Genomic DNA, 27,105 nt, shown 5'->3' with positions numbered 1-27,105 from the left:
ACCAGAGCAGGTTTAATTAGTTTTCCATGTGATTTATTAACTAATTATTGCTCTTCAACTGTGAACAACCTAATCATACCATGTGCGTACTCATTTACTGTAGGGTAATTTTTTTTTTTTTTTTTTTATGATCGTGAATATTTATTTACTAAAGGGTTTTAAGGTCTCTCTTTGGTGGATAAGCTATCTTTATTTTAAAAGTATACCTATACCATATTTACTACAAACATGTATCTGGTCTGTTTGTGGCCTTGTTATTACAGATATAAAAAGGAAGATTTTTTCCTACTAATCTAGTTTCAGAAGTTATATTCTTTTTTATTTCAAAATATTTGATGCATGTGGTAGCGTGATTTACTTAAAGCGCTAATAAAGCTAATCATCGTATAAAAGCTAAACTAAAATGTTATGAAATGTGAGGTTTCAGAAACAAGATATTTCAAGCTTACCTCAGACCCCAATATCACAGATACTTAAAGATGGGAATAATGACTGTTGAATACTTTCTATACTTGAAACAAAGTGAAAAATTTGCTTTCAAATTAGCCAAGTGTAGACATTCAGAACTTAGGTTTACTTAATTTTTAGAAGTCTAAAACATCTAACAGTATGAAAAAATTTTTCAAAGCATAAAATTAAAATTCTTACTAAGTGTACAGCATGATCTATTTCTTCAGTAGTTACACCTGGTTTAATCATCCCAGCAGCAATGTCCAGTACTTCTCTGGCAAGCTGTAAAAGAGAAACACTTCATACATTCAAGAAGAAATGAAATAGAAATAGAAATAGAAATCTGTACCCTTTGGACTAACTTAGATTTTGTAGGATATTAATAAGACGAACCTCACCTTGAATATTATAATCCTGAATTTTCATTTTACAACCATTTGTATGTATTTCTAACACTCATTAATAAATGTGTATGCATGTGCGTGTAAACATAGAAATAAAATTGGGCTAACTAGAAAATAGCTTAATAAGTACGTCTGACTGATTTCTATGTGAAAATGTACATCCTAAGTAACCTAAACAATAATGAACTGATGAAGTTTGAGGCTTCTCACAATTCTACAATGGGGAAGGGAAGGGAGGGAAATAAAAGAATAGATGAATGATTTTCCTCAAAGAACCACACAAAATAACTATTACATGTAGAATGGATAAACAACAAGGTCCTACTGTACAGCACAGGGAACTATATTCAATATCCTGGAATAAACCATAATGGAAAAGAATATAAAAAAGAATGTATGTATAACTGAGTCACTCTGCTGTACAGCAGAAATTAACACATTGTAAATCAACTATACTTCAAAAAAATAAATAAATTTAAAAATAAAGTAAATATGGCTAGTCACAGTTTTACTATGTAATATTTGCTACCTTTATAAATGAGCAAATCATTGACTTCATGTGTTATAACTACTTAAACATGTTCTATCCCATGGCGGGGAGAAAAAAACTCTTACCCTACATACGAGCCGCATCCCTTCTATATCTTCAGATGAGAGTAACTTAATTTGAGAAGTACCTTTAAGAGCCTGCTCAGATTCAGACATTCCTGGTAAAGAAAATCAGTAAGTAAACCAAAGTGAACAAAAAGATGTAGTATATATTAGCATAATTATCCCCTTGATGATATAATAATAGGTCTCACTATTTCACACAATGGTATTTCATAATATGGGAGGGTCCAGGTCAGGTTTTCTGAAAAAATACTTTCAACATGAAATTTGCTAAACAAACTGAAAGAACAATTTTAAAGAACAAATTTCCAAGTCTATGAGAAATCATTCAAGATGAAGTACTTATTATTTGACAGGAAGTGTGTTAATAAGGTCAGTAAATGATTCACATTTGAATAGCACCATACAATTTATAACTGTTTTCATGATCATCATCTCATGAAGCAAGTATATTATCAACAACTGATAAATTAATTACACTCATTTATTTTTTGAAACTGGAACCTAAGTCAGTGTTTTTTAAACGGCAGTTTGTGACTCTTTAGTGGCTATTAGTGGGCTAAGACTAATATTTTTTTATAGTAAATAAATGGAATAGAAAATAATAAGACTATATCATACAGGGTAAGTAAGTAAGCAAGTAAGTGCTGTTGTAAAATGTTTGACTGTTAATTTATACACACACACACACATATACACAGATCATGCTATAAAATACAGTTCTCTGGGTCATAGTCAAAAAAGTTTGAAAAATACTGCCCTAAGAATTTTCACTAATAAAATTAGCTTAATTGAAGTTATTCATACATTTAAAAGCATTAAAGCCAGTATAATAATTATTTCAAAATCTGACAAAAAGAATATAACCATAAACTACTCTTTTTATAAATGCTGATATAACAATACCACATAAAATATTATCAAACAGAATCCAAAAAACATAGTACACCGTGACTTCAGTGAGATTCATATTGGAAAGGCAAGGATAGTTCAATATTAAACTATTAATATAACTCATCATAGCCATAGATTAAGGAATGAAAAATAAATGATCATCTAGAAAGATAATTCTGATAACATAGCCAGCTACCACTTTTACATGATAAATATAAATCTCAAGCCAAGAACCAACATCACGGAATGCCCACTATCAGCACTAGTATTTTTAGCACTGTTCTAGCTAAATAGAATAGAATAAAGTATTGTCTAGTGACAATACTAGCAGATGTATTAAACGAGAGAAAGAAACAAGACATATAAAATTAGAAAGAAAAGGACAAAATCCTTATCAATTTCAGATATGATTATATATCCCTAGAACAAGGGAATACCTGGTAAATGACTAGAAATAAGAATTCGGCAAGTTGGCAGATAAGAAAAATATATAAAAATCAATAACTTTCCCATATACAAACAAGCAAAAAATACAGAAGATACTATATTCACAAGAATAACTTAAAAAGATAAAGTATCCAGGAATAACTTAACATTAAAAGGCCTAATGAAGAAAAACATACCCTGTTCTTGGATAGGAAGACTCAATATTGTAAAGGTGTCACTTCTTCCAAAATTAGTCTATAAATTTAATACTATCCCAATAAAAAATGGCAACAGGACATTTCTGGGAACCAGACAAGCTGATTCTAAATTTCACATGGGAAAACAAACATGCAAGAATAGCCAGGAAAATTCTGAAAAAGAGGAAAGGCGGGGGCAACAAGGCCTATCAAGTATTAAAACATGATACAGCTGTAATAATTAAGAGTTTGGCAATGGCATACGATTAGACAGATGGGTTAATGAAACAGAACAGAATCCAAAAACCTAAAGATGTGAAGATTTAATATAGTGATACAGGTTGCGTTTTAAATCAGTAAGAAAAAGACTAATTTTTAAAAATAACTCGTGATGTGACAACCAGATATTCTGCTGGGAAAAAAATAAAGTTGCATCCCTACTTAACTCCTAAAGATAAATAAGTTTCATATGGACCAAAAATTATATCACACACACAAGAAGAGTAAAACCATAGAAATAGTAGAAGAAAACATGGAAAAATATTTTTATAATCTCTGAACCCAAAAGGTCTTTCTAGGTCATAAAGCCATAGGCACCTTATAAGAAAACACTGATAAATTTTACTACAGAAGAATGTTGAAAGTTTGTCATAAATGTAATGTTACAAAGACAAAAATGTAACTGCTTGATTGGGAGAAAACATTTTATAGTACATACATCAAGAGATTATTTTCCTTAATACAGAAAGAGCATTTATAAGTCAGTATGGAAAAAACCAAGTAATCTAACTGGGGGGAAAATAAGTCTAAGGATATGAATAGACATTTCAAAAGGAAAAAAAATACAAATGATTTTTAAAAATAAAGAGATGCTCAACCTTACTCATAACTTAAAAATGCAAATTAAAAAAACTGCAAAATACCATTTTTCATCTTTCAAATTAGCACAGATCGCAAAACTTGATAACATGCTAAGCTGGGGAAGATACAGGAAAAGAGGACTTCCCAGGTGGCTCAGTGGTTAAAAATCCACCTGCCAACACAGGAGACACGGGTTTGAGCCCTGGTCTGGGAAGATCCCACATGCCAGGGAGCAACTAAGCCCGTGTGCCACAACTACTGAGGCTGCGCTCTAAAGCCCGCAAGCCACGACTACTGAGCCCGCGTGCCACAACTACTGAAGCCCACGTGCCTAGAGCCTGTGCTCTGCAACAGGAGAAGCCACCACAATGAGAAGCCCACACACTGCAAGAAAGAGTAGCCCCAGCTCACCGCAACTAGAGAAAGCCCGTGTGCAGCAACAAAGACCCAATGCAGCCAAAAATAAATTTATTTTAAAAGAAAAAAAGATACAGGGAAAGAGACTCTCATATGTTTTTATCTGGCAAAAAAATCTCTGAGATTTCTAATACCTCTCAAAAGTTTTAAAAATGCATGTATCCTGTGATCTAGCTATTTCACTTTAGGCAATTAACCTATAGAAATATTCTCAACATGTGAACAAATATGTGATTATAAGAACAGTTCCTGCAGTCAAATTATTAGAAGTAAAAACCTGGAAATAATCTAAACATACATTATTAGGAGTCTGGTTTAATAAATTATAACATGTCCACATAATGGAATACTTCAGTCATTAAAAAGAAAGAAATGGTTTTATATGGGATAATATGGAATATTTACAACATAAAATATAACAGAGCAAGGTGAAAAGGTGTATATAGTTTGTTCGTTTCATGTATAATTGGGTGGGGGGGTGTTAATGCGTGTACACACAACAAATATCTCTGAGAAGTTCTACAAGAAATCATTAATAGTGATTACTTCTGGGGAAAAGTACTCACTTCACTGTGCAACATTTTATACTATTACAATTTACCTTATCTATGTACTCTTTAAAAATACAATTTAAAACTATATTCAAGAATATTAAATACAGTGTAATGAAATTATATACATCCTCAACAGTATTCTATCATTCAGACTCTTTTCCTTCAATTTACCTGAAATAGTGGAGTTTACCTAAATTTTCAAATTATATTCATAACGACTTAATACAGTTCCCTTTTTTTCTTTGAGAAAAAAGCAAAGGTAGCTTAGCTCAGTAGATTAAACCACATTCAACCATTTTTGACAAGCAAACTCAGTAATTTCACATAATCCAACTTTAGCCTATGTTGTAAAGTACCTATCTTCTCTGCATGTCTCACTATCATTAACCATAAAGGGAGAAGACAATAGAACCCACCTCAGGAGTGTTGAAAGTATTAAATGGAGTAATACATGTAAAGAGGTTGGCACAGTGCCTGGCACACAGTTATGAAAAAATATCACTTATAGAATCATCAGCATCACCATTACTACTATTATCATCACCATTACTACTATTTCTATTACTGCTACAGTCCAGAGTCTTTAGTTAGGCACGCATTCAAGGCCTCCACCATCTGTTTTTACCTAAATGGATATTATTTAATTAAGGTTGGAGAACATGCTAAAATCAAAACTTTTTTTAAAATCTAGAATTTGATATAACAACACAAAATACAATATTACGTTGAATGTAGCCTTTAACAGCCACATAAACAATGTCTTGAGAATTGATTAGATTTCTAATGAGAGGAAAGAATCTTTAATTCTCTCAAATGTTCTAGTGTGCCTTGAAAAAACATATTTACATTTATTAGAAATCCAGCACTGAAAATTTTCTACTAAAAAAGCACTCTTTTCCTCTGTAGTAGCCATCAAGCCCACAAATTGAAATATGAAGAAACAGCATAGCAGAATTTACCTAAAGGGTGATCAGCATAATCTGGTCTTTGAATATAACTTGGCACTGGCCTTGTTGGCATCTGAAAAAAAACAAAGAGGTTAGATGGATCCGATTCAAACATGAAAGTAACTTTCATTATTAAAATCTACTAACAAAGAAAATAAAAGTGGGGGAATAAACACCACACTACCAAACGTAAAATAGATAGCTAGTGGGAAGCAACCGCATAGCACAGGGAGATCAGCTCGGTGCTTTGTGACCACCTAGAGGGGTGGGAGAGGGAGGGTGGGAGGGAGGGAGATGCAAGAGGGAAGAGATATGGGAACATATGTATATGTATAACTGACTACATATATGTATAACTGATTCACTTTTTTAAAGCAGAAACTAACACACCATTGTAAAGCAATTATACTCCAATAAAGATATTTTAAAAAATAATAATAATAATAAAATAAAATAAATCAGGGGCCCCCAACACCTGGCCACAGACCCGTACTGCACAGCAGGAGGTGAGCAGTGAAGCTTCACCTGCGGCTCCCCATCACTCAGAGAAGCGCCTGAACCACCCCCAGACCCCGCCCCGTGGAAAAACTGTCTTCCATGAAACCAGTCCCTGGTGCCAAAAAGGCTGGGGACCGCTCACTGAAATGAAAAAAAAAGTTTTAAATGACATCTTAAATATCACAACGTATCTATTTTGTGAAGATCGAGCCTAGTGCTAATGCCACCCCCTTTCCCAGGATATGTAAGGAATGGGGAGAGTGACAGAAGCCATTAAAGATTTAAGATTACACGCAGACAAGGAAGGTGCCCGTGTTGTTCCAAACAAATTGGTGAACCAAAATCAGTAACAAAATGATGTCTCAAAGTAAATGTACCCTAATATGTTCCTGGACACTATCTCTGGGAGCTACTATTAAACTTTCTTATATTTTTGATATTTTTCCAAATTTTAAAAATTAAAGATGTATCTCTTTTATAAAAAGGAAACAACAGTAAAAAGAATTTAAGTACTTGAGAATGACAAATAAATTTCAACTTCAGTCAATTCCTAGGTTAAGACTCTGAAGTCAGCCTGCCAAGAACACAGGAAGGAACAGGAGGGCAGAAGAGCCGTGTCTAAATTAAGGTAGAAGTGTGTCACACTAAAACAATTCTAGAAAAGTAGTAATATACACTACCATTATGCTGGCCTAACAAATATCTATTCTACCTCATTCTTTTTTAAATATTAAAGAATCCTTCATCTAAAAGTTTTCTACTTCATCCATGATTGCCAATTATCCCTACTAACTTCTAAATAATGTACCATAAAAGTTAACAAGCTAGAATGTAAACTTCATCCTGATCACATGATTCATAATTGGAATACAAATCATGAGCATCATTTTTAGGAAACTGAAAATTATGAAAACTGGTTTAAAAGAATGTTACATTTTTATTACCTTATTTACTCACCAGTGGATAATGTGGTCTGAGTTTACCAGTGTATCGATAACCTGCCCATGGGTCAGTCTTGATATCACCTTCCACAGTCCAGGGAGACACAGATTCTCGCTTGGCCTTTTCATCTTCTGGGAGACGGACAGATGAATGAGAGAAAGAAACGCCTCAGTGGTCAAGCCACTGAGCAGCAGCATACTTTAACTGTCACTATTTGAAAGCCAAGCCAAAGAGCCCAGGCACAAAATCCAGCAAACTTCTACCCTAACCTAAGTCACCAAAGCTGCTGCTTTCTTGCTATGTCCACAGCCCTATGACTCTGCAAAGATCTAAGTGTCTTGGGAGAAAAAGCCCAAACTAAACATATTCTCCTTTTTTGCACAATGTTGAATAGGAACAGCTCATAGTTGAACTCCTTTTCTCGAGTAAATACTAAATGTATTCTCTCTGCAACGTCAATTTATAGGAAGCCTGTTTTTTGAAATACAAAATTTGAGCCTGGGGAGAACTTCCCAACTGAGAGCAGATATTACAAATGGATTCTGTGCTTTTACTAAAAGAACAGATTCTAAATAATCCCAAAGCAAATTTAAAGTAAAAAACAAAAACTTCTCACTTAGCTGATGAATGACTTTCAAGTCAACATTTTAAGTTGCTTAGAAAACTTTGTGAGTATCATTTGCCTTTTTTCAGGAAGGAGGTAACAGAAAGAAGTAGGTAATAGAAGGAAGTAGGAAAAGGCAAAGATACGGGGAACAATCAATCGAAAGTTACTGAAAATTCATTAGAAAAATTAAGAATCAAACACACACCTTACTACCAGGTTAGTTAATAATATATAATGTTGTGTTTACTGAAATACACCTAAAAATCTTCACACAGAACCTACCCTCAATGGTATCTGAGCACATTAACTGCAGTTCTTATCCAAAAACCAAAATAAAACTACTAACCTAAGACTTTAAACAGCAGGAATTCAAATCCCTCCTACACCAAGTAGCAGCCTATACACCTCCCAATGCACACCAGCGTTTTCCTGATTATTGTAATGTTATCACAGGTTTTAAAAGGCAAGCTTCAAATAATTTTAGAAGTGTACAAGGAAAAAACTCCTCCCTTTAAGCGATCTATTTAAAATTGATTTTGGACAGATGGAATCATATCATCTTAAGCTAAAGAGGAATGGTGAAATGGGTGAAGGTGATCAAAAGCTACAAAATTCCAGTCATATGATAAATAAGTCCTGGGGATATAAAGTACAGCATGGTGACTACAGTTATCAACAACCAGAAAAAGACAATCTAATCTCATTTTCTCATTTTACAGATGAGGAAACTGAGGCAAGATGGTTCACATGGGCACAGAAATGTGGAAATGCTGCTTCCCAGTCCAGTACTCTCTCCAAAGAGCATGTGGTCAACTTGGGATTGAAAGGCCCTTGAGGGGCAATTGAAAAGAATGCAAAAATACAACCAACCCATTCACATTATTTTGGAAGAAAATATAATTATAATATTACATATAAAGTAAAGGAATAGAAGGGACTTTCCTGGCAGTCCAGTGGTTAAGACTCTGAACTCCCCATCAGGGGGCATGGGTTCAAACCCTGGTCGGGGAACTAATAAGATTCCCTCATGCCACATGGCGCAGCCAAAAGAAAAAAAGTAAAGGAATAGAAAATGAGAAAGGAAAGCTCTACTACACTACTAAATTTTAGATATCTTTCTCCCCTGTGAAGTTCAGGAAAGTTTTCCTATTGACATTAACATTCACACGAAGCTGTTTCTCATTCCAGGACAGAAATGGACTCCATTCACTGCCACTGGGGTCAAACATTATAGAAAATAGTTTAAAATGCAGGCCAACTTACACCTGCTTTAGCTGTGATTGCATCAAGTGCTTCTGTATGAATCATGAACTTCAAGAATAATTTTCACCAGAAACAGGGCAGAACAGCAATCAAGATGCAGGCTTTTTGCTTTAACATACTCCAAGGGAGGGTGCAGGGAAAACGAAGGATGTAAAATCTTTCAAAGCTTCCTACTGATCTGGATTCTGAACCTTCCACAATCGATTTTCAAGAGAATTCAAAGCAGACCTCCAACAAATAATATAACCCAAAAGCTATCTAAATAAGAATGAAATATGGCAAGCTCTTTTCTAGTCTCTAGGTATAATTTACTTAGGGAAAGTTTCTCTTCCGAAGTAAGTTTTACTTAATGTAAACTATTTACGGATCAATTGATCTAAGCCCCTAAGTCCCAGACATATACGTAATAGAAACCTAATAAATATGAATTGGACTGGGGGTCGGTAACAAAATTGCATACTAACTGGTCTTTTTCAAATGACTGTGAAAGCATAGGACAGCATAAGCAAACATCTGTAAGCTGTCTTTCAAACATCACAATGCAACAGGGCCAGGTAAGCTGCAGGTGGTGTCAAAGAGTACCTGATGTGTGCAAGATCAGGTACCAAGACCAAGTACAGCACACCTTTCTTTCTTTCCTCTTTAAAAGGTTCTGTGCAGGTGGCCTCAGCTGCCACCAAAGAACTGCCCATATCTAAGCTTTGCCTGGAAGAGAATTTTCTGATCACAATCCTGACTCAGTTCTCCCAGAGATGATTATTAAATGGCTACTGAGCACTTACTATGCACTGTACATACACCAAGCACTTTACATAGATTTGTTTATTTAACACTCACAATAAATGCATGATTTCGGCAGTTTGGAAGTGAGGCTTAGAGTAATCCGTGCTCACAAAGCTTGGTGGAACCAGTTCTGAAATATTATCTAATACCTTCCCTCCGCAATCCAAAGCTCAAGCACACTAATTTGGAAGGGTAGAAGAGTAGAATAAAAAGTATTATTTAGAGGTTTTTTTTTTTTTTTTTGGCCGCGCTGCGCAGCTTGTAGGATCTTAGTTCCCCGACCAGGGACTGAACCCGGGCCACGGCAGTGAAAGCGCCAAGTCCTAACCACTGGACTGCCAGGAAATCCCACAGAGGTTTTTCTTTTGTGTTTTTTTTTTTAAACGAGTTTTTATATCATATCTTTGGCTATTCAAAAGATACTTGTCAACCATGTCCACCTTTTACTTTAGGAAAATGGGAGGCAAAGAAACACACTGAGTATATCAGTGGTGAGTGTAAAAAGTGTAAAATAATAGAGTATTGAGATGTGAAGTGCTACAACTTTTACAGATCAGACAGACTAAAGGCAAATGGTACTGTGTAAACTCTGGCAGGAGATATGTGTAAGAAATATGCACCCAAGCATCAGGATTACATGCATTTAAGGGCTTTACAACCTAACTGGTCTTCTTTACTATGACACATAAAAAGTAAATTCTGCTCTTGAGTCATTTAACTCACACTTGAAATATTCCTAAGGTCTGATTAGCTTCTGCAACCAAGAAAACTCCAGGTCCAAATGATTTCACTGGTGAATTCTACCAAACATTTACAGAAGAAATAATACCAATTCTACACAACCTCTTCCAGAAAATAGAAGTGGAGGAAATGTTTCCCATTCTATGAGTCCAGGATTACTCTAATGCCAGATCCAGTCAAAGATATTAAAAGCAAATTACAGACCAATATCCCTCATGAACATAAATATAAATCAGTCATCTTTAATTAGGGATCAGTGCACATGAACTGTTTGCTACATTATTTCACTATTACTTCTTGGAATGAGGTGCTATCTTTGAAGATGCCCTGGCTCCTTCCCAGCCCAACATTCTTTTCCCCTAATCCCTTTCTCAATACTCTTCTTAGCCCTGGAGATCACCTTTCCCCACACCATTCCCTCCTCTAGGACTGTCATCCACAATGGTAGGTGGGGTCAATTTATTAGGGTGTGAAAGACACAAGGCTGGCAGCTGAGGGCTGACTCTACCCAACACAGCCCAAAGTGATCAAGAATATTAGGCTCACCCACTGAAGAAATCATCCCCTAAGATCCAAGAGGGCACAATCTGAAACATGGCACCATACTAAACTCTAGAGGTATAACTAAAACACAAACCGTCTTAGTCCAGTGCAGTAACAACTACTTAGGGAACACCAGCTGTTTAATTCTCTTGCAGTGTAAGTCATAATGAAATAGCTCTATCCTAGAAACCCAATATTGAAGAAACAAGCACACTTCAATGAGTTGGCAAACACTTGGAGTAGAGACCCATTTTTTCTTTCTTTCTTTCTTTCTTTCTTTTTGGCTGCATTGGGTCTTCGTTGCCGCACGCGGGCTTTCTCTAGTTGCCGCGAGGGGGGGGCTACTCTTCATTGCGGTGCACGGGTTTCTCATTGCAGTGGCTTCTCTTGTTGCGGAGCACGGGCTCTAGGCACACAGGCTTCAGTAGTTGTGGCACGTGGGCTCAGCAGTTGTGGCTTGCGGGCTCTAGAGTGCAGGCTCAGTAGCTGTGGTTCACGGGCTTAGTTGCTCCGTGGCACATGGCATGTTCCTGGACCAGGGCTCGAACCCGTGTCCCCTGCATTGGCAGGCGGATTCTTAACCACTGCGCCACCAGGGAAGCCCCAAGTTCTTTCAGTAACATACTCTTTCACCTCAATCCTTCAGTTCCCTGTGCTTTTAAGTTCCTGAATATGAAATGTTAATAATTGGCTCAAAGAGCTCTAAAAATACCTAATGCATTTGATATACAGTATTTAAAGTATAAGTGAATAAAATAAAATGGCATGTTTAAACCTATCTCTATACTTTGGAGGTAGCAAATCCTGTCATTTATGCTTTTTAAACTCATTTATTCACATCATTTTTCCTCATCTCTAACCACATTTCCTCCCACAATAGCCTAGCATTTCCATTAAATGTAGACTTCACTTTATACAACCACAGAATATGTTTTTAAATTTTTATTTCCTTTTCCTTTAAATGGTGGTTCAACTGACCTCAATGAGATTTTTAAGGTATATACACATATAAAACAATCTACCAAACTTTATTAAATCAGCAAATTCCTTAAAAATATAAAGTAGATGAACTAAAAATACCAAGATCAGTAAGTTGAAAGAAAACCTTATACCAAGAACCACGTACTATCTGCCAATCCGCCCATAAGGATGGCAGTGCTATAAGAAAAAAAGCCCTTGTCAATTTTCAAGTAATTGTGACGAGTTGTCGTGAGCTAGCCACGCTAACGGCTTGAATTCATAGGATGAGTCGCCAAAGCAGGAAAGGCCATTCGAATCAGCAATAGATCAGTGTGGTTGACAGCAATAGCTAAAAAGCAGCCAATAGTTTCACTTTGTGGTGTCTCAAAAAGGAACTTCAAAAAGGAAAATTAAACATTAGACTGTAAGTGATAACATTAAAACACAAAAAAAACAAAGCGATATAATTTTGAGTTAGACAAAGCAAATGAAATTGAAACTAAACAAGAACGAAAGCGATTTGATTAAATGAAGCCAGATAGCTCGTGCGCCCCTGCCTACAACACACAAACGCTTCTAGCAAAGGAAAGAGGGTGCCAGACGCCAAAAGTTTAGGACGTCCTCTGGTATTGCTCAAGCCAGATCCCACTCGTGGCAGCCATCTCATGTTTTCATGTTACATATTGGAAATAAGATTAACAGAGATATTAGTCACATTTTATTTAAATGATTACATACCACAAAGAACAAAAAATGTCCTAATTCTAGCTTTTGGGATTATACAGTCAGAACATTCAAATATACGCTTTCAGAGCTGGAAGAATTCTTGTCTTCTGCACAAAGCCACTGCTAAGAAAAATGGTATAGAGATGTGTGACTTTACTTACTTGCTTTCTTATGTAGTAACTTGTGAGTAGCCCAGCTTCCTTTAAAACATTCCTAAAAGGAACAAACATGAAAATTAGTGTCAGGCTTTCCTTTGCTTTTTTTCTTTTTAAATAAATTTATTTATTTTATTTATTTATTTTTGGCTGTGTTGGGTCTTCATTGCTGCACGCGGGCTTTCTCTAGTTGCGGTGAGCGGGGGCTACTCTTCATGGCGGTGTGCAGGCTTCTCATTGCGGTGGCTTCTCTCGTTGTGGAGCATGGGCTTCAGTAGTTGCGGCACGCGGTCTCAGTAGTTGTGGCTCACAGGCTCTAGAGCACAGGCTCAGTACTTCTGGCGCACGGGCTTACTTGCTCCGCGGCATGTGGTATCTTCCCGGACTAGGGATCGAACCCATGTCCCCTGCATTGGAAGGCAGATACTCAACCACTGCGTCACCAGGGAAGCCCCCAGGCTTTCCTTAATTAGAAATATTTTAAAGAACGTTATAGGGCTTCCCTGGTGGCGCAGTGGTTGAGAGTCTGCCTGCGAATGCAGGGGACACGGGTTCGAGCCCTGGTCTGGGAGGATCCCATATGCCGCGGAGCAACTGGGCCCGTGAGCCACAACTGCTGGGCCTGCGCGTCTGGAGCCTGTGCTCCGCAACAAGAGAGGCCGCGATACTGAGAGGCCCGCGCACCGCGATGAAGAGTGGCCCCCGCTTGCCGCAACTAGAGAAAGCCCTAGCACAGAAACGAAGACCCCACATAGCAACCAATCAATTAAATAAATAAATCTAAAAAAAAAAAAAAAAAAAAAAAAAAAAAAAAAAAAAAAAAAAGAACGTTATATATAAGAAATAGTTACTGGAAACTTTATTTGCGAAAATCAACATCTGTAACTTCACTACATTAAATATTTGGAAAAGCTTAAAAATGATAATGCCTATTTTAAAACTCATTTCATAAAGCAACCTAATGGATTAGAGACCTAAATGTAAGACCAGACACTATAAAACTCTTAGAGGAAAACACAGGAAGAACACTCTGACATAAATCACAGCAAGATCTTTTTTGATCCACCTCCTAGAGTAATGGAAATAAAAACAAAAATAAACAAATGGGACCTAAAGAAACTTAAAAGCTTTTGCAAAGCAAAGGAAACTACAGACAAGATGAAAAGATAACCCTCAGAATGGGAGAAAATATTTGCAAATGAATCAACAGACATAGGATTAACCTCCAAAATATATAAACAGCTCATGCAGCTCAATACTAAAAAAAAAAAACCCAATCAAAAAATGGGCATAAGACCTAAATAGACATTTCTCCAAAGAAGACATACAGATGGCCAAGAAGCACATGAAAAGCTGCTCAACATCACTAATTATTAGAGAAATGCAAATCAAAACTACAATGAGGTATCACCTCACACCAGTTAGAACAGGCATCATCAGAAAATGTACAAACAACAAATGCTGGAGAGGGTGTGGAGAAAAGGGAACTCTCTTGCGCTGTTGGTGGGAATGTAAATTGATACAGCCACTATGGAGAACAGTATGGAGGTTCCTTAAAAAACTAAAAATAGAATTACCATATGACCCAGCAATCCCACTACTAGGCATATACCCTGAGAAAAACCATAATTCAAAGACACATGCACCACAATGTTCATTGCAGCACTATTTACAATAGCCAGGTCATGGAAGCAACCTAAATGTCCATCGACAGATGAATGGATAAAGAAGATGTGGTACATATGTACAATGGAATATTACTCAGCCATAAAAAGGAACAAAATTGCATCATTTGTAGAGACGTGGATGGATCTAGCAACTGTCATACAGAGTGAAGTAAGTCAGAAAGAGAAAAACAAGTATCGTATATTAACACATATATGTGGAACGTAGAAAAATGGTACAGATGAACCGGTTTGCAGGGCAGAAATTGAGACACAGATGTAGAGAACAAACGTATGGACACCAAGGCGGGTAAGTGGTGGGTGTTGGGGTGTGGTGGTGTGATGAATTGGGAGATTGGGATTCACACATATACACTAATATGTATAAAATAGATAACTAGTAAGAACCTGCTGCATAAAAAAATAAATAAAATAAAATTCAAAAAGAAACAAAATAAAATAAAGCAACCTAAACTTCAGATTACATACTTCAAATAAGCCAAAAAACATCAGTCAATATTGTAAACAGTAGCCATAGTTATATTTCAATTTTATGTCATCAAATTATTTTGAAGTATTTGAAAAGAACTCTGAACCAATGAAGTAATCATACACTGGGGGAAATAAAAATACGGAAAATTTTGCAGATTCTTCCATGATTTATAGTAGTTTGACTCCCAGTTAGTCATATCCACTTTCTTTACTACGTGCTGACAGCCCTACTAGACTAGACTGTAAGCTCCATGAGGGAAGGGACTATGTCAAGTTTACCACTATATCTCCAGAGCCAAGCAGAGCGCCTGGCACATGGAGGAGTTTCAGTGAACACCTGCATATTGATCAGAATGGATAAATAAATAACTAGAAAGACTAGACTTATTAGTTGGGAAAACATGTTCATGTGACATAGTTCAGACACCAGTAAGTAGTACTGAATTGGGAAAATGAATTCAAGTAGTAAATTGAATTCAAGTAATGAACTCAAGTAATAAATTAGAAAAATGAATTCAGCCAGACATAGATTTTATTTATGCTTTGATTTTTATAGCCTTTCCTTCAAAGAATTTAAAATTACTCAAATAAATCATTACAAATACTAAGAAATTTCACAAATTTCTACAAACGTTTTGACTTTGCAAACACACACAAAAAAATCCAGGAATAAGAGGAGAGCTAAGGAAAAAATAGAAGGAGGAAAAAAAAAATCCCTAGGACTATGTAGTAATCAAGACCCATTACACCAGTGATGCTAAAAGCTGCTTTCCCTAGAGATCTACCCAACAGCCTCGGAAAGGCTGGTTTCTCCCTCCAGGGCCAGACCTTCACTACTTCCCCTTCACTCCCCTCGCATCTTCCACAACCAGCAGCAGTTGAGTCAAAAATCCCAGACTAACCCATTACCTCCTACTACAACCTACAACCTCAATAGACTTCAACTGTATAAAACGGTATATGCAACATTAAAGACTTCTCCAGTTTTGAAGCTGAAACCGAGCTCAGTCTTTTGGGGAGGATGGGAGGTATAGGAGGCAGAATAATGGTGCCTAAAGACGTCCGTGTCCTAATCCTCAAAACCTGTGAATATGTTAGTTTACAACTAAGGTAAAGGGGAATGTAAGCTGTTAATCAGCTGACTTTGAGAATGGGGAGACTACACTGTTTACCCAGATGGGACTAATGTGATCACAGGGTCCTTAAGAGGTGGAAGAGGGAGGCAGAAGGAGTCAGAGAAAGATGTAATGATGGAAGCATGGCCACAGAGATGTTACATTACTGGCTATGAAGACAGAGGAAGGGAGCCACCAGCCAAGAGATGCAAGGAGCCTCTAGAAACTGAAAAGAGCAAATAACAGATTCTCCTAGAGTCTCCAGAAAGGAATGCCAACCTGCCAACACCTGCTTTTAGCCCCGAGACCTGTGTCAGACATACTGAACTGCAAGATAACAAATCTGTGTTGTTTTAAGCCACCAAGTTTGTTGTAATTTGTTTTGGCAGCTATAGAAAACTAATACAGGAAGGAAACTAGAGTTACCCCTATCTGTTGTCACTACAAAAACCACTCACAACTGGCACAAAAATCAATTCCTCCCCACCATGGAGTTATAGGAAATTAGTAGAAAAACAAATATTTTTCTATGATTTTACCACAAAAAAGGATTATTAAGATTAATCGAAAAGTCCCAAGAACTAAAAAGGAATAAATTATTTCTTCAGTATTAACCTATTACATCAGGGGTCGCCAACCCTCGGGCCACAGACCGGTACCGGTCTGTGGCCTGTTAGGAACCAGGCCACACAGCAGGAGGTGAGCAGCGGGCGGGTGAGCAAGCGAAGCTTCATCTGTATTAACAGCCGCTCCCCATTGCTCGAATTACCACCTGAGCTCCGCCTCCTGTCAGATCAGCAGCATTAGATTCTCACAGGAGCGCGAACACTACTGTGAACTGTGCATGCGAGGGACCTAGGCTGTGCGCTCCTCATGAGAATCTGATGCCTGATGATCTGAGGTGGAGCTGAGGAGATGAGGCTAGCACTGGGGAGTGGCTGCAAATACAGATTATCATTAGCAGAGAGGTTTGACTGCACAGAGACCATAATCAATCAGCTGCTTGCAGACTCATCAAAACCCTATCAGTGAGTGGCAAGTGAAAATGAGCTCAGGGCTCCCACTGATTCTGCATTACGGTGAGTTGTATAATTATTTCATTATATGTTACAATGTAATAATAATAGAAATAAAGTGCACAATAAATGTAATGTGCTTGAATCATCCCGAAACCACCCCCCCCACCCTGGTCCATGGAAAAATTGTCTTCCATGAAAGCAGTCCCTGGTGCCAAAAAGGTTGGGGACCGCTGCATTACATAAGAAAGGAAAACTCAATGTTGAATTATAATAGGAAGACAACCATAGTAAAAACTGTAAATTATCATTTGCTAAATATATGTGCACTATACACCTATATCTCATTTCATCCTCACGAAAACCCTGCGAGGCAGATGGCACTGTCCCCATTTTACAAATGATAAAACTGAAGCACAGATAAACTAGGTAATCTTGTGTATCACATAACAGAACCGTACCTGGCAGAAGAGGACTCCAAACCAGGATTACCTGACTACAGGTCATGCTTTCTCACTGACTGTTTTACAGTGTGTGAATGGGCTGGGCGGGGCAGGGGGGGGCGGCGTGGTTTGCGCATACTCAATTCAAAGCACTGATTTAGCACCAAACCTGGAACTAGAAAACACAGGTGTGATTAAGCTGTACCATGTATTAGCTATACCATTATAAGCTCTAAAATTTTACCTTTAAGTCTAGGAAATGATGATACTTACTACCACCAGTTTAATGGATCCTCAGTTGCTCCACCTATAAAGTGGGTTGATTTTCTCCAGGAGAAGATCACATACCAGATTAAAGGAGATAATGCAACTAACATATATAAAAATAGTTAAAGTGTCTAGCACATAGCAAGTATCAATGTATGACATCTTAGTGCTTACCACCACACCCAGCATTAAGCAGGTTTTCTCCACAACCGTTAGGGAAGGAACAAAGATAATGTGATCATATACACAAAAGCCTTCTAGGGGATTCCCTGGTGGTCCAGTGGTTAGGTCTCCATGCCTTTTCACTGCCGAGGGCCTGGGTTCATCCCTGGTTAGGGAACTAAGATCCCACATGCCGCACAGTGCAGCCAAAAAAAAAAAAGGCTTGTAGCTGTAGAAGGAAATGTGAACTGCTTTCATCACTTTCCAGGACAGACTGCAAGCTGCCTGCTTCATAGCCATCCTCCCCTTTCCTCAACAGCCAAAGAACCCTGCTAGAGTGGAGGTGTGGGAACACTGCTAAAAACATTCCCAGCCTCCTTGAAGCTGCAGGTGGACACATGACCCAGTCTGGCCAACCAAGCGTAAGCCCAGTTGTTGGGTGGGGCTTCTGCAAAGCTTCTGAGAAAAGAAACACCTATCTTTTACTCTTTGCCCTTTCCCCTCTTCAAACCCGGAGATGCTGCTTGAAGTGAAGTAGCAGTGCTGTGCCTGCAAAACAACAAGCACACCCCAAGAAGCCTAGGTCCCTAATGACTTTGTGGGGCTGCTGTTCCAAGTCTCAACACATCCACCTCCAGACCCCTCATCATAGTAGAAAAACAATAACAGAGGCGTCAGTAAAAAAACTCCACAACTTTAGTTTTGGTGGATATACTGGTTAGAAATTGCATTGGATTATGAGGTACGAAAACTCAAAGAACAGTGGGATAAACAATCACTCACCTGTTTAATAAAAGACAAAAAGGAGGCTGGAAGAGTGATGGGTGAAAGCAGCAATAATAAAATCCCTGGAACCTGTAAAGTGTTACCTTATTCCGGAAAGGGGTTGCTGCATGTGTGATTAAATTAAGGATTTTATGATAGGGAAATTATCCTGGATTATGCAGGTTGGCCCTAAATGCCATCATCACGAGTGTCCTTGCAAGAAGGAGGAAGAGGGGGGATTCACACACAGAGAAAAGGAAAACGTAATATGCCTAGGAGGGCAGAGATCAGAGTGATGCGGTAGAGCCCCTGGAGGGAGCATGGCCCTGCCAGCACCTTGATTTAGGTTCAATGAAACTGATTTTGGACTTCTGGCCTCCAGAACTAAAAGAGGATAAATGTCTGTTGATTTAAGCCACTCAGTTTGGGGGATTTGTTACAGCGGCCACAGGAAACTAATACAGTGACTAACAAGACATCAGGGCACACACTAAAACAGGGTGAGGGACTAACTACAGTCTTTCTGAAGCTTTTTCCACTTACATGTACTTATTTATGGACTCAACTCCCAATTATCCACGGTAATTTTTAAATGGGGCAAGCAAAGGCACATGACGTTACTTTAAGAAACCTAACTTCAGTCAGCAATTTCAACCTCTTCTCTTCCTTCCCTCTCCAAACTATTCCTCCTCATAGACGTGACTGGCAAAAGTGACGAGACAGACTGGAGCTTCTTGTTTTCCTTCTTCCAGTCTAGCCTACAGCAGAGATGCTTATGGTAGTAAGACTGTCAGCAAGGAAGAGGTCAGGGATGGAAGGAAGGGAGTGAAGGGAGAAGTTCAGGGCAGGTCCTAGGACCGCAGTCTGAGTCCACCAAGCCCAGAGGCAAAAATCCCACCATGGCAGCACAGTAGGCATGCTACTGCCATCCTTCACTTCCAGGCCTTAACTCCAATGTTTCCTTAACACCAGGACAACCATCTGCATACCAACTATGCTTGGTACAATTTTCAATCCATTTTCATTATGCCAGCTTAGAATAAAGCAACTGAATGTCTGCCCAATGAGAACTAAGTATGGCTAAAGTGGCTTACATGTCTCCTAGGTATTGATACAGCCAATACTACAGCAATACTGTGAATAGTCTTCCCTGAAAAAATTAAAGATTCCAGCTAAATAAACCCCTTTAAAGAACTTAAGATATAACTGAATCAGGATCCAAAAAAAAAAAAAAAAATCAATAGGTAATCTGAAAAGGAAAACACAGTTTGAAAACTAGAATAAATTTACAATTTTCTAGAAGATGAAATTTGCCAAGCAGCCGATTTCCCACCCAACAGCAACTCTACTCTGTCTTATATCTTATGTAAAATTGATAGAGATTTTTTAAATGCTACTATATTAATATATCCCAACACAAATAACCATTTTTAAAACGAATTTTATCTTCTACAGACAATGTAAAAATTTTAAATTCTTGCTCAGGGCCATATATAATATCTTGTATGTCCAAATATTCAAATGCAGACTGGAAAGTGAATATCTTTAATGTTTAATGATACCATCTAGGCTTGAGTATACATTTCACTGTATCAATTCCTATAGTACAATACTTAACATTTTCAGACCACTGAAGCCTTTGAGAATCTTGGGAAAGCAGTCATTCCCCGCCACAGAAAAAAATTATATCCATGCACATATAAAATATAGAGTGCCATGTGGTTGTAACGTGAACTCTGTACTTGTAGGTATGAATGAATGAATGAACAGACTCGTAAGCACATGTTTATATGCACATAGGTGCTGGGCATTCAGCAGTGAACAATATAGGCCTATTCTAGACAAATATTACATGGCTAATCACACAATTTACTACATAGTTTAAGTCATAAGGGCTAAACAGAAAAAATACACAGTGCTGTGACAAGAGGTAGAAGACAAGAACTAAAGACAGAGGCAGAGATCAGAGCCTGTTAAAAATTCCGGTCTATTCTAATGACAACAGAAAAAGCCATTAAAGGGTTTTAAATGAAGGAACAACCTGATGAAGACTTGAGTTTACAGCATCCCTGATCTCCATCCACAAACCCAAAATTAAAACTTTAATACACAGAATGGTCCTGAAGAACTCCATAAAACTGATTTTTAATACAGGCAGTCCTTGCTTTGCATAGTAGTAAACAACCATACAAGCTGTAACCGTAAAAAGCAATCTTCATAATCAACAGGGAGAATCACAATTGTTCCATGACCTTTAAAACTTTTTATCAAAATATTAAAAATTCTCTTGGGCTTTCCTGGTGACACAGTGGTTAAGAATCCGCCTGCCAATGCAGGGGACACGGGTTCGATCCCTGGTCCGGGAAGATCCCACATGCCACGGAGCAATTAAGCCCATGTGCCACAACTACTGAGCCTGAGGTCTAGAGCCTGCGAGCCACAACTACTGAGCCCACGTGCCACAACTACTGAAGCCCGCACGCGTAGAGCCCGTGCTCTGCAACAAGAGAAGCCACTGCAGTGAGAAGCCCGTGCACCGCAACGAAGAGTAGCCCCCGCTCGCTGCAACTAGAGAAGCCTGTGCACAGCAACGAAGACCCAACACAGTCATAAATAAATAAATAAATAAATAAATAAATAAATAAATAAATAATTGAACAAGATGTTTTAAAAAATTCTCGTACTGTAGGTTATAAATATACAGGAAACTGAAAAAGTAAAACTAATATTTGTTTAGTATACTGTAATTTAAAACATTAGATATATTGAAAATTAGAGTATTTTATTTCTTTAAAAACTTATCAAGACTAATTTGAACACGTGTGCCTTCTTCCCACTGTATAACTCAGTAAACAGAGTGAATATCATTGTTATGCTTGGCAGATTGTCATACGCCTTTTTAGGTTTAAAACAGCTTCCAAATTTTATCCTTTGCACTCTCAATACCTCTGAGAGTTCTTTTAATGTAAAGTTTTTTATTGGTGTCACTTCCCCTGAGACACCATCATTCTTTTCATCACAACCATTTTCCTCATTTATGTCAACAAGTCTGTCCGACTTCCTCTGGCTGCACATCTATAGAGTCTCTAGAAAGGTGGGCAATGTCAACACTCCCCTGGGTCAGCTGTTTCTTCCACAACTCCATTTATGTTCCATTTAGATTTCACTTCCAGCATTAACACTTAGCACTTTGTTGCACTTCCATCTTTGTTAGCCAATTCCTTCTTTCAATGATCCATTTTTGTAAAATGTCACATAAGTTTATCATTGGGAAACAAGAAAGCTAGGCAACTACAGGCTCTGCTGTCTGCAAGAGAACCGAGTGACAGATGCACAGGGACCAATTGCTGACAGGCTTTGAAAGAAGTGGAGGGACTGGTCACTCACTGATCAAGACGCACAGCTGTGATTTACGCAGTGATCTGAGGACTGAAGAGCTAGCAGTGAAGTCTTATGTACTTCATGTCATTACTCATGTTGTTGGGAGACTGGTTTTAACTACTCTGTGGTAACTAGATTCATGCATATCAAAATTGCAAAATAAGATCTGCCTTTATATAGTTGGCAACCCGATACAACCTATTTATAAAACTTTTCTAAATAGGTTATGTGAACAAAATACTTTTGCCTCACCCAGCATCTTTTTTTACCCTCACAGAAGCTGACACGTATTTCCTTAAATAAAATAACATCTCTATCCCAACTGATTCATTTAGAGAACACAGAAGTTTACACACCAATTTAAATCAAGAAAGAGAGGGGGAAGAACGAACCATCAGAGAGGAGAGATAAAAGAAGCACTTAAAATGTTAAAGAAAATTAGTATTTTCACCTAATTTTTTTAACACTACAAAAAAATCCATTACCTACTTACTACTAAGGATAATTCATAATTCATAAAGGGTTTACAGGTAGGGACAACTCAAAACTCACATGATTTTCTAAATTAAGTTTAGGGCAGCAGCTAAAATCATGGACTTTGAAGTCAGACAGACTTGTCCCATAGCTTGATCATTTATTAGCTGTAAGGGGAAAAAAATCTTAATATCTCTACGTTCCACTTTCCTCAACTGCAATGTAGGGAAAACTGTGTAAAAATGTGTGGCCAATAACAGTTTTATCAATTTTATTTTATTTTTATAAATTTATTTATTTTTGGCTGCGTTGGGTCTCAGTTGCTGCGCACGGGGCTTTCTCTAGTTGTGGCGAGCGGGGGCTACTCTTCGTTGCGGTGTGCGGGCTTCTCATTGCGGTGGCTTCTCTTGTTGTGGAGCATGGGCTCTACGTGCACGGGCTTCAGTAGTTGTGGCTCGCAGGCTCAGTAGTTGTGGTTCACGGGCTCTAGAGCGCAGGCTCGGTAGTTGCGGTGCATGGGCTTAGTTGCTCCACGGCATGTGAGATCTTCCCAGACCAGGGATCAAACCCATGTCCCCTGCATTGGCAGGCGGATTCTTAACCACTGCGCCACCAGGGAAGTCCCTCAATCTTATTATTTTTAAAAGCAATTTAAACTTGAAATTTGAAAAGATGATGCACCTGTATATTTTTGACATGTCTGTGTCAACCCTGCCCTGAATTCTTAGCTTATGAAAACTTACGGCAATTAGGCAGCTAGTGATGACTGTGGCCTTTGTAGCTGACCAGCATCACTGTCCACGGAACCTGCGCATTGGGGAAGGGGATGCAAGAGTCGGGAAGAGGGACTTCCCTGGTGGCACAGTGGTTAAGCATCTGCCTGCCAGTGCAGGGGACACAGGTTCAACCCCTGGTCCGGGAAGATCCCACACATGCCTCAGAGTAACTAAGCCCATGCACACCACAACTACTGAGCCCACATGCTGCAACTACTGAAGCCCGCGCACCTATAGCCCATGCTCCGCAACAAAAGAAGCCACCTCAATGAGAAGCCCGTGCACCGCAACGAAGAGTAGCCCCCGCTCGCCGCAACTAGAGAAAGTCCACGCGCAGCAACGAAGACCCAAGGCAGCCAAAAATAAATAAAATTAAAAAAAAAAAAAAAAAAAAAAAGAGTCGGGAAGAACCTTAGGTTTGAACAGGCTCTCCAGCTAACACAGAGACCATCACAGAGAACAGCCTGCCAGCTCAAGGTGTGTGAGCACAACTTGCGACTAATCTTTGGCAGAATTCTAAGCTATTCAGACACAAAAGCAAACCTTAGGAAGCCAGGTTTTAGGGTTGTTTTTTAATCTAATTTTTTTTTTAATTTTATTTATTTATTTATTTATTTATTTTTGACTGTGTTGGGTCTTCGTTTCCATGCGAGGGCTTTCTCTAGTTGCGGCAAGTGGGGGCCACTCTTCATCGTGGTGCGCGGACCTCCCACTTTCACGGCCTCTCTTGCTGCGGAGCACAGGCTCCAGACACGCAGGCTCAGCAATTGTGGCTCACGGGCCTAGTTGCTCCGCGGCATGTGGGATCTTCCCAAACCAGGGCTTGAACCCGTGTCCCCTGCATTGGCAGGCAGACCCTCAACCACTGCGCCACCAGGGAAGCCCCTTTTTTAATTTTTTAAATTAAAGAAACATTGAGCAGAGACATCAGTAGCCACTGTAAAGGAGACAAAAGTCGGAGGTTCACAGATTTAGTCCAACTACAAAACCCAAACAGAATGTATGGCACAGCTATTTGAGGAACCACTGAACTGGTGATGAGTTTACCATCCTCCCCCACCAAAATCACCAGGGGCAACATGGAAGGGACCACCGGGGCACAAACACAGAGCAGTCCAGAAGCCCTCTAATTCTGGCTCAAGGAACAGGAAAGGGAACTCCTAGTGCTCAGAATACAGTCCACCTTCTTTTCTCGTTTCTGTCTTCTCACACCCCAAACCCCAAGTGATCCTGAGGCGACCCACAACGTGAGCTCATAGGAGTCAAAGTTCTGAGGAAGAGGCATCTCCTCTCTGATCAGTGAAGCTATGGTCCAGCGAGGGTGGGGCTGAACCCCATTATTTTCTTCTCTCTGTGTCCTCCTGTCATTTGGCCCAGACAAGGCACAGTCATGAAGTATGCAGCAAAGCAGGTAACTAAAACCCCAGCTTTCTGGCCAGAGGACCAAAAATGAGAATTCCCAAGGAACCGGAAAGTACCAGGAAGGAGCTCCAGAAAGTGACCCCATAAAGCTGTTCATAATACAATACTGATGTGTGTGAGAACAGAATAGAGAGGCCATCGTCCAGGTCTCAGGGACAGATCTGAATGGCACTGCTAGGTTTTGAAAACTGAACTGACACTGGACCCAAAGAAGGCATGTTAGAACTTGCAGGCTGAATCTAACCAGATTAGTAGCCAGCTAAAACTTAAAATATCAACATTCTTCACAAGATTTAAACAAGACTCAAGATCTCATAATATTCAAAATCTCTAGGATACAATCTAAAATTATTCAGCATATAAAGAACCTAGACAATTTCAATTTACAAGGGAAGTGAGTCAACAGACACCAATGCTAAGATGACACCAATGATGGCATTAACTGACAAAGACTTTAAAGCAGCTATTATTAAAGCATTCCAACAATCAATCAAAACACTCTTCAATCAATGGGAAAAAAAGAAAATCTTCGCAAAGAAGATGTAAAGAAAAACCAAATGAAAATTTTAAAATTGAAAAATACAATGCCAAACTAAAAAACTAATTGGATGTACTCAATAGCATAATGAAGATGTCAAAGGAAAGATTCAGTGAACTAAAAGACTGAAAGAAATTATCCCATTTGGACGCAGAAAAGATTTTTTTTAAAAAATGAACAGAGCCTCAGGACCTATACGACATAATAAAGAAAATTACTAAGGGTAAAGAGGAAAATTACAGAATTTTTTTGTAAAAGATCAATTAACTAAGATGATGTAACAGTCTAAATTGTATATATCAAACAACAGAGCTTCAAAATACATGAAGCAGAAAGTAACAGAAGTGCAAGAAGAAAAAGAAAAATCCACAATATAGTTGGAAACAAAAATCAACAACCATTCATGATAAAAACTCTCAGTAAACTAGAAGAGAATTTCCTCAACTTGCTAACGATCATCTACAAAAAGCCTACAGATTATATCATATTTAATGTGAAAGACACAGTGCTTTCTCCCTAAGATCAGAACCAGACAAGGATGTCCACTTTCAACATGGATATTTCAACATCACACTGGAAGTCTTACAATGCAACAAGGTAAGAAAAATATAAAAGGCATACAGACCAGAAAGGAAGAAATTTAACTGTCCCCATTCAAAGCTGACATAATTATCTATATAAAAATACCAAGGGAAAAAAACTCCCAGAACTAAAATATTAGTTTAGCAGGGCCACAAATACAAGGTCAACACACAAAAACCCACCATATTTCTATATACTGGCCATGTGTAATTGGAAATACACAAAATAACACCATTTACAATCACTCCTCCCAATATTAAATAAATAGTATAAATATAACAAAAGACGTACAGGAGCTGTATGCTGAAAACTAAGAAAAAATGATAAAAGAAATCAAGTAAGAATTAAATAACTAGACATCCTGTGCTCTTGAAGTAGAAGACTAAATACAGGAAAGATGTCAATTCTCCCCAAATTCATTTATAAGTTTTAAGCAATTCCAATCAAAATCTCAACAGGAGGGGACTTCCCTAGTGGTCCACACTCCCCATGCAGGGGGCTTGGGTTCAATCCCTGGTCAGGGAACAAGATCCCACATGCTGCAACTAAAAATCCCACATGCTGCAAGGAAGATCCCGCGTGTTGCAACTAAGACCCAGCACAGCCAAATAAATAAATAATAAATAAATAAATAAATTTTTAAAAAAAAAATCCCAACAGGATTTTTTTTAACATAGAAAAGTATGATTCTAGAGTTGATATGCAAAGGCAAACTAGAATAGCTAAAACAATTTTGAAAAAGAATAAAACTGGAGGTATCTTATACTTTTTCTTATATTAAGGAAATAATTTTTTCTATTTCTACTCTTAAAATAATGTTATTAGGAACTGGTATTGAATCCTATCAAATTCATTTACGCATCTTCATAAGCAATTTTTTATATCTGATGTAATGATTTGATGTATTATATTAATAGCTTCACCTATTATTTAATGATTTCTACCTCCCTGAAATAAACTAGCTGACTGTGGTGGATTATTCCTTTACACACTGCATAATGCAACTTAGTAATATTTGTTTTACAAAG

General features: G+C 38.1%; 1 protein-coding gene across 2 annotated transcripts in view; it reads right to left on the bottom strand.

Annotated features, from left to right (window-relative positions):
• METAP1 (methionyl aminopeptidase 1) overlaps positions 1-27,105 on the bottom strand; it is a 69,684-nt gene that overhangs the window by 17,718 nt on the left and 24,861 nt on the right. For both annotated transcript variants that reach the window (XM_059922459.1, XM_059922460.1), the window contains 5 exons: positions 12,987-13,038; positions 7,218-7,333; positions 5,775-5,835; positions 1,470-1,561; positions 649-732 (listed from right to left, as the gene is read on the bottom strand). In XM_059922459.1, coding sequence (XP_059778442.1) covers positions 649-732; positions 1,470-1,561; positions 5,775-5,835; positions 7,218-7,333; positions 12,987-13,038 — 405 coding nt within the window. The remainder of the gene's footprint in view (positions 1-648; positions 733-1,469; positions 1,562-5,774; positions 5,836-7,217; positions 7,334-12,986; positions 13,039-27,105) is intronic.

This window comes from Balaenoptera ricei, chromosome 5, assembly GCF_028023285.1.
Source record: "Balaenoptera ricei isolate mBalRic1 chromosome 5, mBalRic1.hap2, whole genome shotgun sequence".
Classification (NCBI taxonomy): Eukaryota; Metazoa; Chordata; class Mammalia; order Artiodactyla; family Balaenopteridae; genus Balaenoptera; species Balaenoptera ricei.
This window is presented reverse-complemented; position numbering and strand designations above follow the sequence as displayed.